Consider the following 19115-nt stretch of genomic DNA (forward strand, 5'->3'; position numbering starts at 1 on the left):
TGAGATGGTATGAGATGAGAGAGTGGCAGAGTGTGAGTCGAAGAAAGTAGGATCGTAGGGAGAAGGGTCTTGGTGCTAGCCTTAAGCCTTTAGGCTTTATATACTTCTAGTGTTAGTCTTGAGATGTCACATGTCAAGGTTTTATAAGGGGTGGGAGACAAGTGGCCAAGTGGTCTATCATTATTGAAGTACTTTTAATCATTTCGAGTGAGACGAGATAGTTGGAGTATGATGTGACAGTTAATGATTGAGACTCTCTTAATTATTGATACAAGGGATTCCCAAGGTGTAATTTCTAAGAGTAACCCAAGTGGCGCTTTTGGACTGTTCGTGAGTTCACTATTTTGTCCAAACGGTTGAGGTATCACACACTTTTACATATGACATGCCAGATTTACATGCATGAAAAATATAATTATACGGATGAATCCAACAATTGGATTATTAAATTATAATCATAGGAAAAAATTATGAAATGACCTAAAATCATGTTAGTTTTATAGAGGTGTAAGTGGATTTTTCCCATTTAATTTTAATTATTTTAGTAGTTTTTTAGATTTACACCTATTTATTTGGGTAAATTTACATCTTGGTACTTGAACTCGGCTTTAAGGTTTAAATTGTCACCTAAAGCTTTATTGTCCAATTAGGTACTTGAACTTGACTTTAATATTCAATTTGATACCTAAAGTTTATTTTGGTCCAATTAGGTACTTAAACTTGGCTTTTTGGTTCAAACTGGCACCTGAACTTGGTTTTTTTGGTCCCAATTGTTACTTACAATAAATTACTTATTTGAATCAATTTGAACTATGAAGCCAAATTCAGGTACTATTTTGAATAAAAAAAAGTCAAGTTAAGGTAATTAATTGGACCAAAAAAAGTTTAAACACTAAATTGAACCTTGAGGCCAAGCTTAGGCACCAAATTAGACCAAAAAAAAGTTAGGTACCAATTTGAACATTAAATCTAATTTTATAAAGGAAACCCATTTAACAAAATGCAATAGCCTTAGGCCAAGCTTAGGTACCTAATTGGACCAAAAAAAAAAAAACCTTCAGGTACTAAAATGTATACTTACCCTATTTAATTTATTTTAAATTAAAATAGCGTTTTACCGGTAATTATCACTATTAAAAGTGGCCTTTACGTCTTTTCAACAAACTTCCACTGAACAAAGGCGAAAATCCTGCAACATGGGAAGGCACTAAAGAAATATCGAACTAAAGAATAACAAAGCTTCTTTTCTTTCATGGCGTGCTAAAGAAAAAAAAAACCCATTCCCCCAAAAAAAAAGAAAAAAAAAGAAATGGGTTTCATGATAGGGAGTTCTTGTTATTTGCAAGATCCCATCTCCAATTCTCAAGTACGGTTCCCATCTTCTTTATCCGTTTCCTTTAATATCAGAAATGGAGAAACCAAGAGGAAGAGGAGGAAGAAGAGAAATTTCAGGCCTCCAATGGCTTGCTTGACCCATGAAGACCCAAACGATGACGTTTCCGGCAAGAGGAGGGCTGTTCTTCTTGTGGGTATTTCAATCCTTCCTTTATTGCAACTTCGATCCCAAGCTCTTGAAATCTCCACCTTAAGTAAGCGAGCCCCATTTCTTTTATTATTCAGTATGTTTGATATATATTTTTAATGGAACTATTGGGTTTTATGAAATGGGTTGTCTCCAATTTCATTTCAGTGCCTTTGGGGGGTAATGATGCTACTAGGCAATGTTTTAGTTGGTGACTTACCCTTTTTCAAATTTATCATTTGATTGCTTTTACAGATTGTGGATTGGTTAATCATATATATGTTTAATTTCTGGTTTAAGCTCAGTTTTCATATTGGTTCTCTTGTTCTAGTTAACTAGAATGGTATTAACCATTTACTTTAATTAAGTTATTGCATTTTATTAAATGGGTTTCCTTTGTTTCTTGTTTCTTTTCCCATCAGAAGCTAGAATCTTGAGCAGCAAGTTATTGGAGTGATCTTGCTTTTGGCCATTATTTCTTGAATCTTGATTTCAAAAGATCGATTTGTATTCTTAAAAAAATGTAAATTGTGTGATAAAACATATATAAATTCTACTTTTTTTTATTATATTTCCCGAAATCCGTGGATTTGTTGCATGCTTATTTGGTAGTGAATTTGAAAATACTATGGATATTTGTGAATCTCAATTAATATTTAAACATAATGCGTGCATTTCGTTCTCACAATTTAGATTGTAGATAAAATCCAAATCTTCAGTTCATGTTCCCGAATGCAGCATCTTGGAATTTATCAAATCATGGTGAAATATTAATTTGAAATGAATATTTTATGTTTTTGTAGTGAACTTAATTCATATCACAGTAGATTGTGGATATATAGGCTTTTTAATGACTGGTTTTACTCAAGTGATTGCCAACCTTCATCTATTTAGTGCTTGCTTTGTGCATATTTCATCTATTTAGGCTTTTAACACACTGAATGGAAATTGGTTGGCTTAGTTATCCTATGCGGATGGAATTACATAATCTTATGGAGATGGAGAGAATTGGATAATCTAATGAATAAAATTTTTAAAATAAGATGAGATTGTTTTTGTTATGCATGCTCCGAAATAAGATAAATCAAAGGTTGTTTTGCCCTATCCTAGCCTTATTGTTTATGGTCTTTCACTTGATATACTAGTTGCTTGATTATCGAGCTTATGCCGTTTGTTCCGCTCACATTTCTTCAACAGCTATTGTTTGCATTGAGAGTATGGATATTTAATGTCTTTTGCTCCTTGGAATGATGTTCTATTATAATTTTGTTCACTTATAATCCTTTCGGAACTTTTTTTTGTAAATAAGATTGTTTTCTTGGAGAAATTCTATAAAATTTTGCTTATGATTGTTCCATAACTGTATTATAAAACAAGGTTCAAACATGGACTAAAAAACTAGCCTTTCCCATTCTGATTAACTTTGTGACTGTTACTAAATGAATCTTAATCCTTTTGGAAAGAGAAAAGACGGTAGTCAGCTTCACAACAAATAGCCTTCTCAGCAGTAGTTTCTATAAAGCTCCTTCTTACTGTCTCGGTTTTAAGCCAACCCATGCTTTGCCATAGAGTTAGGTAGGCCTCCACAAGCTGCTAAAAGATTTCAGTTTCAAACCAGGAGAGGAGGGAGAAGAGATTTTATTAGGACTGGACTAAAAACTCGTAAAGACCTCATAGGGAAACCTCGTATCCAATCTGCCAATAATATATATGTACACACTTTGGCTGCGACGATAATACTGTTTGATCGTGCTCTTCTGAGTTCTAATGACATCCTTCTTCCTTTCTATAATACTTTTGTTGTTGACAGTGTAATGCTGTGTTTGACATCTGTTTTCACTTTATATGGTATTGATTTTGGTAGAAAGAGAACCTGTATATGCAATGTGTATTTTCATTTCGGAAATCTATCTTTGGTAGACCTCTGGAAGGTTCTAAATATAAAAATGATGGGTGTGCAAGATCAACTTCCTCTTTTACTGTTGTCTAGGAAGATAGATGGTAGATAGATCAAGCTTCGGTGATAAAACACTGAGACTGCTAAGACTTCTAAACTTGCAGGGAGAGAGAGGCCGAGAAAGAGTAAAAGTCTAGAAGAAGGAACTAGAGAGCTGCCGACGGAAGTTGTTACCGGTAAAAGCACTGGTGTGGTTTCCCTTTGCTTAATTTCTTTCATTTACCCTTACTCTGATAAGATTTAACATTTATTGCCATGATACAGTTGAGTAAAATATTTAATTATTCCCGTCCCATTCCCCGAAAAAATGAAGGACCAGGTGTGTCATATATTTATATGTGTCTGACATGGGTATGCTCAATATTTTCTATGTTTCTCTATGTAGTTGAGGATCTTATCCCCATAGTTATTTTTGGAAATGTATTAGACACCGGTAGTTCAAGAAAAGAAAGCCGGAGAAACATAGCCTTTTAATAGGGTTGATCTAATATTAGTTTATGCTTCTTCATTTTATGTTCTTTGTATTTGTCTATTTCAGAAGAAAGTGACGTAAACAAACCTGAGGAAAGCCAAATTGCTGTATTTGAGCTGAATAAACCAGAGGAAAGCCGAAAGCTGGAGGTCTGAGTCTCTCGTACTTTTATGTTCCGACCCAGTTTATTTGCTTTTGTTATGTTGACCTCATGATTTTGCGACTTTTAAGTTTCAAAACTTCTAAACGGGGTTACCTTGTATGGACAGGAATCATGGGGAGATTCACGATCTAACCCCTTTCTGTCCCTTCTAAATGGTCTTGGAGTACTTGGTGCCAGTGTGCTTGGTGCACTCTACGCTTTGGTTCTGAAGGAGAAGAACACGAACAATGAAATCCTGGAATCAGTAAGTCATCACTTGAAGTTATGGGAAGAATACGAATAACAAGAAGTCTGTTTCTTCTGAAAAATGCTTTATTTTATTCAACTTCCCTTACTGAATGTACTTTTTTGTTTTCCTGTATTAGTTTGCTATTAATCTTGCATTTATTGGAAAAATGCAGATAAAAATCGAATTGCAAGAAAAGGAAGTTGCAATTATCATGATGGAGAAAGACTTTGAATCAAAGCTATTAATAGAACGGGAAGAACGAACCAAGCAACTCAAAGAGGCAAAAGAAGAACAGCTGGCTTTAAGGGATCAACTGAATTCAGCTAATAGTACAATTACCGGCTTAGGATGTGAACTTAATAATGAGAAGAGGTTAATCGAGAAGCTTAAAGTTCAAATAGACAGTCTTCAGAATAACCTTTCGGAAGTCGGGGAAGAGAAAAGGTCTCTAAAACAAGAGCTGAAGGAAAAGCTCAATTCCGTTGATGTCCTACGAGAAAAAGTTAACTTGCTTGGTTCAGAACTTAATGATAAGGAAGTTAGTATTCAAAAGCTCAGTACTTTACTTGCAGGAAAAGAATCCGAGTTCAAGAACTTGATCACTACCTACAAACAAACCGAGGAAGAACTTGGCAAAGCACATTTGGAGATCGAAAGACTGAAAGAAGAATTGCAGAGAAGTCGAAGTGAACTCGAATCCGAAAGTTCTTTAGTTGATGAATTAAATGCAAGTGTGAGTTCTTTATTGGTTGAAAGAGATAATTCTATGCGGGAGTTCCTTTCTCTTCAGGAGGAGTACAATGATTTGAAACTTTCGTCTGAAAATAAGGCAGTGGCTGATGCTAAGCTTTTGGGGGAAAGAGAAAATGAAATCCAGTTGCTAAAGGAAAAACTCGAGCTTGCTCTGAACGATGTGAGTGAAAATAAAACGATTGCTGCTGATTTGAACAAGGAAAAGGAAAGCCTGGAGCGAGCACTGGAGATGGAATTGCACGGTGGAAAAAACCTGAAAGAAGAACTCCTACTTGTTGAGGAAACTCTTTCAAAGTCCCGGAGTGAAGTTTCTTATCTGTCTGAACAACTGAAGCAATCGAGAATCCATTGTAAAGAGCTTGAGTCTGATGTTTCAAGGGTTACGACCAAGTTTTATGAAGCTAAAGAAAGACTGCAAGCCAACCTTGATGAGGCAAAACAAAACAGTGTAGTTCTGGCCGGTGAGCTCACAACTACGAAAGAGCTTCTGAAGAAAACCTTGGAAGAGCGGCAAACTTTTTCTCGTGAGTTGACTTCCATGACCGAAAACCGGAATACCCTTCAAAGGGAATTGATAGATGCTTATAAAAGAGTAGAAGCCATATCCAGTGATTTGAAAGAAGAGAAAACGCATGTTTCTTCATTAAACCAGGAAAGACAGGCTTTAGAGAATCAGATTGTGAAAGACAAGGAAGCAAGAAAATCACTCAAAACCAACCTGGAAGAGGCTACCAACTCACTTGATGAAGTGAACCAAAAAATATTGAAACTTTCCAGAGATCTGGAAATGGCTAATGCTAAAATATCAAGTCTCGAGGATGAGAAAATGGTTCTCTATAAAACACTTACCGAGCAGAAGAATGCATCGAAAGAAGCTCGAGAAAACATGGAAGATGCTCATAGCATTGTGATGACACTGAACAAGGAAAGGGAGAGTCTTGAAAAGCGAGTGAAGAAACTCGAGGAAGAATTGGCTTCTGCTAAGGGTGAAATATTAAGGTTAAGAAGTCGAATAAATTCATCCAAAGCTCCCGTAAATGATCAGCCGCAACAGAAAGATGAAACCGAAACAAAAGTCACTGTAAGTGCAAGGAAAAGCAGAAGGAAAAAGGGTAGCTCACAGTGAGGCCAAGAACTCATCTTTAAGCAGTGGTAGTCTGTAATTGTACTCGTATTGGTGTTGGCACGGGACGGAATGATGGCTTCTTCCAACTTCGATCCCGGGTTCTAATAATCTTCTGACAAAAAAATTCACAATACCATTTTCTATTAGTACTGTATAAATCCGAAACCGAGGGATGCAAATCCAAATTAAAGGAATTTACTTTTGCATATAAAGATCAGTTGTTTACTTTTGTACTGATGAAATACTAACACAGTCATTATTTTTCCCCAACAATGATAACATCATCGTTTATATTGTCTGCTTCAACTTTTTAGGGTTTTATTTACACACCAAATTTACCTTGCAGATTAAAGATGTGAATATTTGTGTAGTTGAATTCTAGAACAACCAACACTTGGTAAGGCACAAGGGAATTACAAATTCTAAAAGGATTAGTCTGACCGTAAAACGAATATTTTAAGTCTTTGTACTTTTCATAACTTTGGAATTTAGTTTCTTTATTTTTAGATTTCAAAATTTAAATACAACTGTTAATATTGTTAAAATAATTTTGTTAAATTCATTCTTTTTGTTTACATATTTATCAAGTAAATTTTTTTAATTTTAAAATGTCACGCTAATAAATTTAACAAAAATTAACAATGATAATCTGAAAAATAAAGAGACTAAGTAAAAGTATAATAACTAAAATTTCAAATTTATAAAGAGTATAAAACCTATAACCATGAGTGTATGAAATCTTCTCACTCAAAGAGTGTTTGATGTTTGCACATAGTAGACAAATAGTAAGATTTGAACCTAATGTAATCTAGTTTTAAACATTCAATTTTACTGTTTTAACTAAATTTTATTTGATTTCCATGCAATCTTTTAAAAGTATACATTTTGTATAATTCTTTTGTTCATCTTACTTAGTATGTCATAATCTAATTAGGAATTAAGGTTATCATTTTGTCAATGGAATTTATAGTTAGGGTGAACTTTTTTTTCTGAGTTGAGATTAAGTTATATATTTTATAATTTCACTATTTTATTTATAATTTTAGAAATAAATCAAAATTTTATTAAATTTAAAGGAATCAAATTATAATTTTATCATTTATTAACTTAAAATTATATAAAATTTGAAGAGTATATCAGATTCTAAATTTCATGTTAACAGCCTCTGCGGCTCTGCCACCTGATTAAAAACAAGGTTTGTAACTTTTGCATTTCATTCGTTTGGATGCAAAGGATCTTGTATTATTTGAATGGATAGGTCCTTTTAGTTAAATTAATTGGATTGAAAATTTATTGCGAGATGAATTCAAAAAGTAACATTGAATTAATTAAATTAAATATTGATTGAATTAAAATTTTATTGTTTTTTAAAATTTTGTAATTGATCCAATTAAACCAATAATCTTACCAATTTGATCCCCGGAATCTACTGACACATCCGTACACGCTACTCATTCTCAGTAAACACTGTCTATATCCCTAAAGCTCTGCAGGAGTGCCGAGAGAGAGAGGAAAAGGTTTTCTATTTTTGATTGGCATAAAATGGAAACCTTTTCTTTTTTATTGTCAGATTCCCTCACAAAAACGAGAATTCCAGATTTGGGTTTGTTCTCTCAAGATTCACTGATTTAGCAGATCCGAGTTCGTCAATTTTCTATTTTGGGTGCACCGAAAATTGAACCTCAAACTCGATTTTAGCATTGATTTTCATTCTTCAAAAACCTTTTTGTTCGTCTTTAAAGATCATAGGCCATAGCTAGTGAACAAGGCTCTGGGTCTTCAGTAACTTCGAAAAATTTCAGCTGGGAAACCTATGATTTTGCTTTAATCCTTTTAATTTCCTAAGAATTGGGTGGGAACTAGTTTTTTTTTTTTTAGGATTTGAAGCTTGGTTGTTAAGGCAAATTCAGTATAATATTGAGGAATTGCTTTGGGAGGTTTTGCTGATCTGGGGATATTTGTAATTTTAAGGGGGGTATTTCAATTATAGTCATGTTCTATGGGGCGGTAGTATGGGATCCTTGGCTTATTGTAGCCCAAATTGTTTGCCTTCAATGTTTATATTACCTTACTCTTGGAGCCTTCTTGTCATTCCTCGTCGGCACCCGCGTTTCTCGTTTGAGTTTGGTCTATTTCTTCGACTTTGCTACCGTCACTACCTCCACTGTTACTGGCTGGTGTGTCATCGCTTCGTTTCTGCTCAGCTCTATTGCAGGGTGAGATCATGATTCCCATCATTTGCTTAGTTATCTATGTTTCATTTGTATGCTTATCTGCATCTGCAGGTGCAGAGTTTTGAAATTCGTCTATGGAATAAACAGTTGGTTTCTGTCTGTTGCTTTTTAAATGTATGGTTTATTAGATTTACTTTAATATAAACAATTATTTTCATAAAAGGAAAATGGTGCTAAAACTAGGTATTATTTTGCTCAATTATGGGCTAGCCGCCAAATATATTAATTGAAGAATCATTGTGTTTCCTACTGTTTGCCTCACCGATGTACTCTTCACTGTTATACACATCCTTATAGCACCTTCAGATGATAAGATTAAACTGAAAAATGTTTGTTTTTCTCTTATTCATGCTTGATTATAGGTTGTACAATGGGGTTGGATCAATGTATAGATTAAATGGTAGACGTATGATGTTTGGTCGGTGTCATTTGTTTTGTGGTATTTATATTTTTGTGATCCTAAAAACTAAGATTTGGAAGCTTTAATTTTGAACTTCAAACATGAAAAGATTGAATTTTAACATTTTTTGAATATTAGTAGCTAAGCTTGAATGTTGTCTAGTATGAGGGAGGGTTTATTTAGTTATAAATTAATGGCCCGAACCTGATACTGTCTCGGTGAATGTTGTCTAAAACAAGTGGTATTTTATTTGTTCATGCAAATAAAATGTTGAAGTAAAATGTAATATGAATTTTAGAGAGAATAATTCTAGGTTCTAAATTTAGCTCATTTTAACTTGCAATTTTTTTTTCTTTGGATCTGCAGAGCTGGTTACATGCTTTATTTGATTGAAAGGGCAAAAAAGTGCTTGGATTTTGCAGCAACCCTCTATATTATCCATCTTTTTATATGCCTAATAAATGGAGGTTGGCCTTCCTCAATAACATGGTGGTTTGTGAATGTTATTGGAGTTGCAGTGATGGCTTTGCTAGGTGAATATCTGTGCATTAGACGGGAACTCAAAGAGATTCCAATAACGCGATACCGATCAAGTAAGGAATATTTCCTATATATGTCAAAGTGTTTAAAAAGATAATTGTGATATGAAATAAACCAATTTTTTTATTTTGTCTATCTTTTCTTTTTGGGACAAGTGTTGCTGTGGGATTATTGGTGCCGGGCTTCCAACTTTCTGTCTCGAATTTTGTGGGATTGCTATTGTTGTCCATAATATATTTTGTTTGATAGTTGGTCTGCACAATTATTTTGTTTAGTATTATGCTCAACAGGAATACGTGGAATTATCACATGAACTTATATGAATATATTGGTGCTAAGTCATGTTATTTCTCTTTTTGGATGCTACAGAACTGGTCTCTTATTCTCTTATTCAGACTTAAGGGTGTCGGGTACGGGCTTATATCCAACATGGATGTACTCAATTTTTTTCTCTTTTTTTTTCCCTTCATATATTTAAAGAATCATACTTCCATACCCATTGCCGAATACCTGTCAAATACAGGTGCCAGACATGGTATGTTAGCAAAAATAAAGTAGGAGCAACGTTTTCCTCTTGTGTAGACTAATGTATCCTGCATTATCTCTTCCTCACACATTCTTTTCCTTCTATACAATGTTTTAGGGAATTGTCATTTTATGGATGTAAAATACCTTATGATCTTTTAAAGACATTATCTGGATCTTATCTTTGAATTCCATTTTAGATGATTTAAATTGAGGGGAAAATGTTGCATTTGCAGAGTAGTTTTATAGCTTGCAAGTGCTTAGAAAGCGTTGCCTACATAGTAGAAAAATGTTTTATTGTATTTGTATCAATGAAACTCTTAAAGGCATTTCCCGAAAAATAAAACTTCCTTTTAATGCTTAACCCATGTTTGTTAAACGAAGATCTAGCTCATGTAAGAACTGAAATGGGTCAAATACATTCAGTTCTTTAGTCATTGATCCAAGACCATTCTTGTTTTTCCGGCTTGAACTTTAGTATACTGCTATTGCGTATTCTTTTTTGTTTTCGGTTTACAAATCTTATTTCTGGATTTGAAACAATTTCATGCAGATGTTTGACTGCCAAAGTATCAGATGCAAAGTAAATTCTTTGTTTTTCACTGCTACGGATATACTTCTTTAGACACCAAACTAATCAGCATCCAGTGACGAGAAAGAACTAGCTTTAGTTACAGAATCTAGTTTTAGTGTTTCTGGATATAATATAAGAAGTGTGTCTGAAGATGATCGAGAGCAACTAAGAAAATTTGTGATAGTGGTGCTGAAGCACGATTTGAAGCCGGATCACATAAGGGTCGGTGATCATTTTGTGTTTGAGGGAGATCTAAATAAACTATGGGTGGCTTGAAGAACGATGGTATGCTGCTTTCTGGTACTGTTTATCTGATTTTATCTCGGCATAGTTGCTCTATATTACTAAGACTCAAGTGTGAGATATGAATATGTGTCTAACACGGGTATATCTCAATCTTTTCTTTCAAGTTTTTCCATATTATATCCTCGTACCCCGTAATATAGTTGGACATAGATATTTTAAGAAAAATGAAGAGTTGGAGTTTGATTTGTTTTTTCATTTATTTAATACAATTGTTTGGTTGAGTTTTGCATATGATTTTTTAATAAATTTGAGTGTGCACTCATTGATAAATCTAACTCTGTTCAACCTTGAAACTACCATGGAGGCTTAGGAGTTAGATTGTATTTTGCTCTTATTTAAAAATTAATTTTTGTACTTTAGATCAAAGAATAAGTTGATTTTTCTGTTTAAAATTTCATTCATTTTACCATTAAAATTGACATGATTAATAAAATAATCAGATAGTGACACATAACGTGTCGGTTTTACTTGCTAACATACATGAATTAATTTTTAACAATAAAATGGATAAAAATTTAACGAAAAGAATAATTTGCTCTTTGATCTAATATATATAGATTAATTTACTTAAAGAAGGGGTTTTATAATAATGATGATTGTAGGACACTTAAGATTTGGTGTTTCAGTATTTTAGTTCAACATAAGTTGTTTTAGCCATACACCTTTTTGTTTACATTGGAGTTCAACATTTTACTTTTAGGTACAGTTTGGAAAACTATTTAGTAATTAGGTACTGTTTGGAAAATCATTTAATAATTGAATTTGGGTATAATTGTTTTAATTAAACAAAGGTGGCATATTTGAGTAATCATTGTAATTGGTAGATTAGTGTTCCCATTACACTTTTATGGGAGGGTAAACATGTAATTACATACAAGTCTAATTTTAAAATTTTTTATAGGTTATAAAAATCATATTATAAGCATGAATATGAATGAGTATTTAGAATTGTTATGAAAAAATTTATTATTATATCATAAATTTAAAAAGAATATGTTATAAAATAATGTGTATTTTATAATGTTATAACAAAAGTTATATTATTTAACTCATAAAAATTTCTAAAGTTATGGTAAAATAATTAGTATAAAAATAATTGGCATGTTATAAAAGTGTTATGGTATATTTATTTATAAAACGTTATGGTCAAGTATGAACATAATTTATTTATGTGTTCACGCTATATATCATAAAAATAATATGTTTATTCATGAAAAAAGTTATAGGTTTTTTATCTTAATTTATTTATAAAAATGATTTTATAAAGTTATGGAAAATTTTTAGTATTTATAAAAAGTGTTATGAATATTTTTAACGACATATAATTTTTTATAAAGATTATATATTATAAATTTTATATTATTTTTTATTTTATTTATATGTTATAAAAGGATTTAACCTAACATAAGTTTTTTTCCAAATTAAATTTTTACAATTAAAGTTATATATTATTTGGATTGTAAACTCAAATATTATGAGGTCGATATTAATTATACAAATAGAAAATATTTTTTTGCACCATATTGTAGGTATGATACCATCTGAGAGAATAATGCTTGGACACAAGCACCATAGACAGCTCGCGAACTCTTTAATTTAAGATATTCGAGGCTTCGAAATGTGGTTGGAAAGACATCTGTTGTTCTAAAAAATATTTCTCATATTAACATCTCCTTAGTTGGATTGTACTGACATTTGCATATTTCATAACTTCAATTATAGGGAGAATTGAGATGATCTATACTTTGTAGAGTACATGGAAGAAGGAGATTTTAATAATTTTAATGGTACAAGTTTAAATTTAGATAATGATCAACTCAATTAAGGACTAATATATGATAACATATGACGATAAGTAACCTATGTTAAATATTAAAAGGTAATAACCCAACAATTATGCACAAGAACAATTAAATAAAATTGCATATGATATTTATTTTCCTGCTCTTTTTATTAGTAATCATATTATCAACTACTTTTTTATACTAACTTAACATATATGATGATTTGATTTTAATTTTTGTTACTTGTTTAGAAATTATTTTTGTCATACTAATAACTTTTTATAGTAATTAATATTTTTTTAAATATAAGTTATGTAACTATGTAATTACAATTTGTACTACCAAATATGACATAAGAGATTACGATGCAATTGTACTTTGTCACCAAATACGCCCGAGAGTGTAATTATTATGATAATAATTAAATTTTCATTTAATTACTCATGCTATCCAAACAGACTCTTTAAGATTTTATTGATCCAACTTTCATTGATCCAAATTAGTTTATCGAAATTTAATTTGTTTTCATTTTAAAATTCAAATATGATTATATGTATTTAAACTTGAAATTAAATTAAATATTTTAATATTAATTATTAATATTGGGTTAGTATTTGGTACATTAGCAATGTGTGTTTTATTTATTTCACAAGCAATCTTAAAAATTAACATGTGTCTTTATTTTTAAATATCGCTTTTTAAAATATTTTATTATACTATTATAAGACATTTGTCAATGCCTATAAAATACTACACTATCAATATACCAAATGCTCACATTTAATATTATATTAAATATATAATAATTCGATGAGACTTACAAATCATTTGAATTTAATAACTCAAATTTGTTAATTTAGAAACCCTAGAAACCCTAGAAACCAAGAGTGCTATCCTTGGTATCCTAGCGAAAACAGTGGATGCTGCGGCTTGGGATAATGGAGAGTGGTGGTAACGATGGGTTTGGGGGAGATGAGATCGCCCTATTAACAGAAGAGCTTTTCGGTTAAAAGTTCGATGGTGGAGCCAAGCGGCAATTTTTCTTTGATATGTTCCATATGGACAAAGAAACCTTACAATCAAGACAGTTTCAAAGCACAGATGAGGAGTATTTGGAAGACAAGGAAGAAATTCGTGATTCAAGTGGTTGGACAAAACCTATTTTTGATTGAGTTTGAATTAGAAGAGGATTTAGAGACTGTTCTGGAAAGCCAACCATGGTTGTTTAGGAAGCAATTAATCTTGTTCGATCGATTGAATAAGTCAATGCTGAGAGATCAAATTCGACTTGTCTCATCTCCGTTTTGGATTAAAATTGGGCCGTGTTTACCAGAGTTTGATAAAAAGACCTTCTACATGCTAGAGGAGTCACTTTTGGAGGGGTGATCAGATCTGAAATTCTTGGTGAGTTTTGTCGGCTTAGAGTGCTGTTAAATGTTCAGAGACCTCTTCGCAGGGGTATTTTTGTTTCAATAGGGAATGGGAATAAATCTTGGATCCCTTTCAAGTATGAAAAGTTGCCGACTTTCTGTTTTGGATGTGGTAGGCTAAGGCATGGTATCCACGACTGTTCAGAATTTACTCCTGCAGAGAAAATCAAAATTAAAGAGGATCCACCTTTCTCTTTAGCATTAAAAGCAGAATCAACGTTGGTGGGAAGGGAGAGTTTAAAGTTTAATGCTCTATTGAAAAAACTACAATCACAATGCTCTTATGTTGGAGGCATTACAAATGATCAGGAAGAATATCTGTACAGGGAGCAAAATAGTGGTTTAATGAGAGGGATCCAGGATAGTACTTGGTTGGCATCAACTGTTGCAGATTTAGAATTGCGAAAGGAAGCAGGAATCAATGAAGGAGATACTGTAAATAGTAACGTCAATAATCTGAATTTAGCCAGGAAAGCTAGTTGGAAAAGAAGAAAAATAATGGGAAGGATGGAGAACCATGAGGTAGATCGTAAATTGCAAAAAAGGAAATTGGTAGAGTTAGTGCAATATGAATATGGGGTAAAAGAGATTCGGGAGGAGAATCCAAAAAGGGCGAGACATGGTGAACAGGATCTAATTACGGAGGATGAAACCAATTTGTAAATGGAATATTCCAACCAGACAGGATCGGCGGCTGCCAATGGGCAAGCCGACCGGGCACAATGAAAATCATATGTTGAAATGTCCGTGGATTGGGGAGTCCACGGGTAGTAAGAAAGCTTCGGTTTTTACTGAAGCAAAATAATCCTCAATTAGTCTTCCTAATGGAGACTAAAGTAAATGAAAAGCGTATGGAAGCAATTAGAAGAATGTGTGGTTTCACGAATGGACTTGAAGTAGGAGCTGTTGGTACGCGGGGTGGGATTTGCTTAGCATGGCGAGAGGAAGTTCAGATTCATCTTAAAGCTTTGTCAACAAGTCATATTGATGTGCTGGTCAAAGGAGAAGGTGCTCATGAAGATTGGAGATTCACAGGGTTTTATGGCTCTCCCTACTCACAAAATAAAAATGCCTCATGGGGTTTATTAAAGATCTTGGGACAGGAGCAAGAGTATCCTTGGTTAGTGAGTGGAGATTTCAATGAAATAGCTTATTCTTTTGAAAAAAGGGGAGGTCAACCGAGGGAGGAAAGGAAGATGGCAGCGTTTCGGGAAATTCTACAAGAATGTCACCTTTTAGATATGGGATATTCAGGAGTATGGTATACATGGGAAAGGGGGAATCTACCAAAGACGAACATTCGAGAAAGATTGGATAGGGGTGTTGCGAATGAAAAATGGATGGAATTATTTCCAACGGGCAATATTCATCATCTGACGTCTACCCTTTCGGATCATTGTCCTTTGCTAATAAGCACAATTAATGTAAGCAGATTCAAGATAGTTCCAAGTTTTAAATTCGAAGCTTGGTGGACTGCAGAGGAATCAATATAAGAAGAAATTCGGAAAGCCTGTAAGTCATTAAATGGATCGGTATTGGAGAAGCTTGAGAACTTGCAGATTAGCTTATCGAAATGGGCAAAATTCATTAAGAAGAAACGAAAGGGAATGACAGATACAATTACAAAAGAGCTTGAAGACTTAATGAAGAAGGAACTTGATGAAGATGTTATGAACCAGATGATTGACAAAAGAATCCATTTAAACATGGAAATTGAAAATGAGGAGATGTATTGGGAACAGAGAGCATGAGCTAATTGGCTAAAGTTAGGGGATAAGAACACGACATTTTTTCATAAATATGCATCAATGCGGAGAAGAATTAATACAATCAGTAGGCTCGATAGTGATGATGGAAAATGAATTATTGAGGAATTAGAAATTAATGAGATGGCTACGCAGTATTTTCAGAAGCTTTTCTCGACTACAGGTGTTGGAGATTCTTCCCACCTTTTAACAGGTATTCAGAACAGCATCTCTTCGGATATCAATACAGGCCTATTGGAAAAGTTTACGACAGAGGAGATTTACATTGCAGTAAAGGGAATGGGTTCAACAAAAGCTCCAGGTTATGATGGGTTCCCGGCTCTATTCTTTCAAAAATACTGGGGTATAGTGGGTGAAGATATTGGGAATTTCTGTTTGGAAGTTTTAAACAACGGAAAAGATGTGGAAGGGCTAAACTTAACTAAGATCACCCTTATTCCGAAGAAGTCCAATCCTACAAACTTTGCTGATTTTAGACCAATTAGTTTGTGCACAGTTCTTTATAAAATTATAGCTAAAGTTATTGCCAATCGTCTTCAGGAAGTCATTGGAAGATGCATTGACAGTGCTCAAAGTGCATTTGTCCCAGAGAGGCTAATTTCGGATAACGTTTTGATAGCCTATGAAATTCTGCATACACTTCGGAAAAAACGAAATGGGAAAAAAGGATTTATGGCAATTAAGCTTGACATGAGTAAAGCTTACGATAGAGTGGAATGGGCTTTCTTGAAGGAAGTTATGATACGGATAGATTTGCGAAGGAATGAGTGGTATTAATAATGAGATGTATTTCTACAGTCTCTTATGTTGTGACCACAAATGGGAGGAATGGTAGAGTTTTTAAACCAACCAGATGACTCCGACAAGGTGACCCACTTAGCCCTTTTCTTTTTCTTATTTGCAGTGAAGGTTTATCGTCTTTAATCAGGAATGCTACAAAAGAGGGGTTGATTAAAGGGGTGAGAGCCAGCAGAATAGGCCCGATTATATCACACTTGTTATTTGCAGACGATTGCATTTTGTTTGGTGAAGCCAGCGAAAGTAGTGCAAGGAACCTAAAAGCTATTTTGCAAGAATATGAGACTTGTTCTGGTCAATGCGTTAATTTTAGCAAATCCATGATCTTTTTTAGTTCAAATTTGGAGGAGGGTGATAAAGGAAGGTTATCGGCTGAAATGGGAATAAGAGGTTCGAATAACATGGAAAAATATCTTGGACTGCCAAACATTGTAGGCCGAAAGAAAAAAGAATCGTTTCAGAATCTCAAAGACAGAATAAAGCAAATGATTGATAATTGAAGTACTCATTTTTTTATCTCAAGGGGGTAGAGAGGTTTTCATTAAATCAGTCCTTCAAGCAATTCCTACTTATGCAATGGCATGTTTTCTACTACCAAAGTCGCTTTGTGATGAGTTTGACAATTTATTTGCTAGATTTTGGTGGCAAAAAGGAAAAGGAAAGAAAGGAATTCACTGGTGTCAATGGGAATACATGTGTAGGCCTAAAGAGGAGGGTGGTATGGGCTTCCGGAATATGGCACAGTTCAATGTAGCTCTACTGGCTAAGCAAGGGTGGAGGATTATGAACAACCAGAATGCTCTTGTTACGCAAGTGTTCAAAGCTAAGTATTTCTCGGATGATAATTTCTTAAATTCCAGTTTAGGAAATTCATGTTCGTATGTATGGAAAAGTATTTGGGCAGCAAATGACTTATTGACAAAAGGGCATTGCTGGAGGGTGGGGACGGGTACTAATATTTCCATAAATGATGCTTGGATTCCAGATTCTGTTAATTTTAGATTATCATCAGAAATTAATTCTATGCGTGATGTTAAAGTCGATGAGTTGATTGATAATAATAACAGAAGTTGGAAAAAAGAGTTGATTACCAGTACCTTCCTGGAAGACGATGCAGCCAGAATCCTCAGAATTCCTCTGGCACAAACACCGCATGAAGATTTTCTTATCTGGGGTGGCGAACGGTCGGGTGAGTTCACGGTCAGAAGCACCTATCAACTATTACAAAAATCGACTGAAAATCCTAGAGCTTATGCTTTACAGACCATCTATAGGAATTTTTACAAAAAAACTTTGGTGCCTAAATCTACCAACTAAAATAAAGGTTACAATATGGAAGTTATCTTGGAATTATCTGCCTACAAAGGTGAACCTCCAGCACCGGAAGTTAGTAGCAAATCCAAGCTGTCCCCGATGTGGAGAAGGAGCTGAAACAATGAACCATTTATTTCGTGAATGCCATGTTACAAGGGAGGTATGGAGAACTTTATCGTTTCAGTACATTTTGATGAATCAATGTGAGGATTTTGTGCAGTGGATTACCTGGGTAATAGAGGAGCTCAGCCTCGATCAAAGTCGCGTATTCTGTTGTGCACTCTGGGCAATCTGGGGAGATAGAAACAAAAGAATACATGAAGGCAAAGTTAGAAATGGGACGGAAGTTGAAAACTTTATAAATAGTTATATCAGTGAGATTAATGGCCTGGAGAAGAGAGATCTGAATCGTACCGGAGAGAAAAAGAGATGGTCGTTCCCACAGGAAAGTTTTATTAAAATCAACTTTGATGGCGCTTACGATAGAAGCAAGAATCAGTCGGGTGTGGGTATTGTGGCCAGAGATTCGGAAGGAAATATTCTTTTTTCATGTTCAGAGATTCATTCTAATATTTCATCAGCCTTTGCTGCTGAAGCAATTGCCTGTCGGAAAGTAGTTCAAATGGGAATTAGGAAGGGATGGCAGCTTTTGATTCTTGAAGGAGACTCCCTCGCAATTGTCAAGAAATGCAAATCAAAGAGTCAAGACAGATCTATGGTGGGGGTATACATTTATGACATTCAGCAGGAAATATATGGACTTGATAATATTAAATTTCAACATACACCCAGATCCGCAAATGGTCTTGCACATATCATAGCAACAGAAACGTTAAGAAGAGGAGAAGAGTTTTACCTGGATAGGGGAGTTCCAGAATATGCTATGGACCAAGCTCGGCATGATGGGAGAAGAGGATCATATTAGAAGTTTTCAGAGAGGAAGAATGAAGAAAGGAAGGCTCAGAACAGTAAAGGAAACGGATCGATTTTTTTTGGCATATCTTGGAAATGAAATCGTCATAATGAAATGAGATGACAGAAAGACTGGAAGAAGGTTTCCAAACATATTCTGATTGGGCAATGGATCGGTGCTTTAATGCCGGTTCTAGAATTTTCGTTTTAAATATCTAGTTTTTTTCGGTTAAGGCCATCTGATTTGGGCCATGTTTGGGTTTAGGTTTTTATTTTGTTTTGGTTTGGTTTTATTTGGTTTTGATTTCAG

The 19115-nt window shown here is 34.0% G+C and overlaps 2 protein-coding genes across 3 annotated transcripts; both read left to right on the top strand.

Moving 5' to 3' along the window:
• The first annotated feature begins 1194 nt into the window (after positions 1-1194).
• Positions 1195-6528, top strand: LOC105799086 (MAR-binding filament-like protein 1-1). Of its 2 annotated transcripts, none has more exons than XM_012629442.2 (5): positions 1195-1589; positions 3584-3667; positions 4018-4100; positions 4221-4358; positions 4516-6528. In XM_012629442.2, exons 1-5 carry the CDS (start codon positions 1310-1312, stop codon positions 6220-6222), a joined length of 2292 nt encoding a protein of 763 aa, XP_012484896.1. In that variant the 5' UTR covers positions 1195-1309; the 3' UTR covers positions 6223-6528. The 2 variants fall into 2 exon arrangements, with proteins under 2 accessions (XP_012484896.1, XP_012484897.1); XM_012629443.2 differs by having other exon boundaries at positions 3584-3655.
• Positions 6529-7655: 1127 nt separating this feature from the next.
• LOC105799087 (uncharacterized) lies at positions 7656-11030 on the top strand. The gene is made up of 3 exons (XM_012629445.2): positions 7656-8438; positions 9223-9449; positions 10475-11030. Exons 1-3 carry the CDS (start codon positions 8215-8217, stop codon positions 10480-10482), a joined length of 459 nt encoding a protein of 152 aa, XP_012484899.1. The 5' UTR covers positions 7656-8214; the 3' UTR covers positions 10483-11030.
• The last annotated feature ends 8085 nt before the right edge of the window (positions 11031-19115 follow it).

Source organism: Gossypium raimondii, chromosome 9 (genome assembly GCF_025698545.1).
Source record: "Gossypium raimondii isolate GPD5lz chromosome 9, ASM2569854v1, whole genome shotgun sequence".
NCBI lineage: Eukaryota > Viridiplantae > Streptophyta > Magnoliopsida > Malvales > Malvaceae > Gossypium > Gossypium raimondii.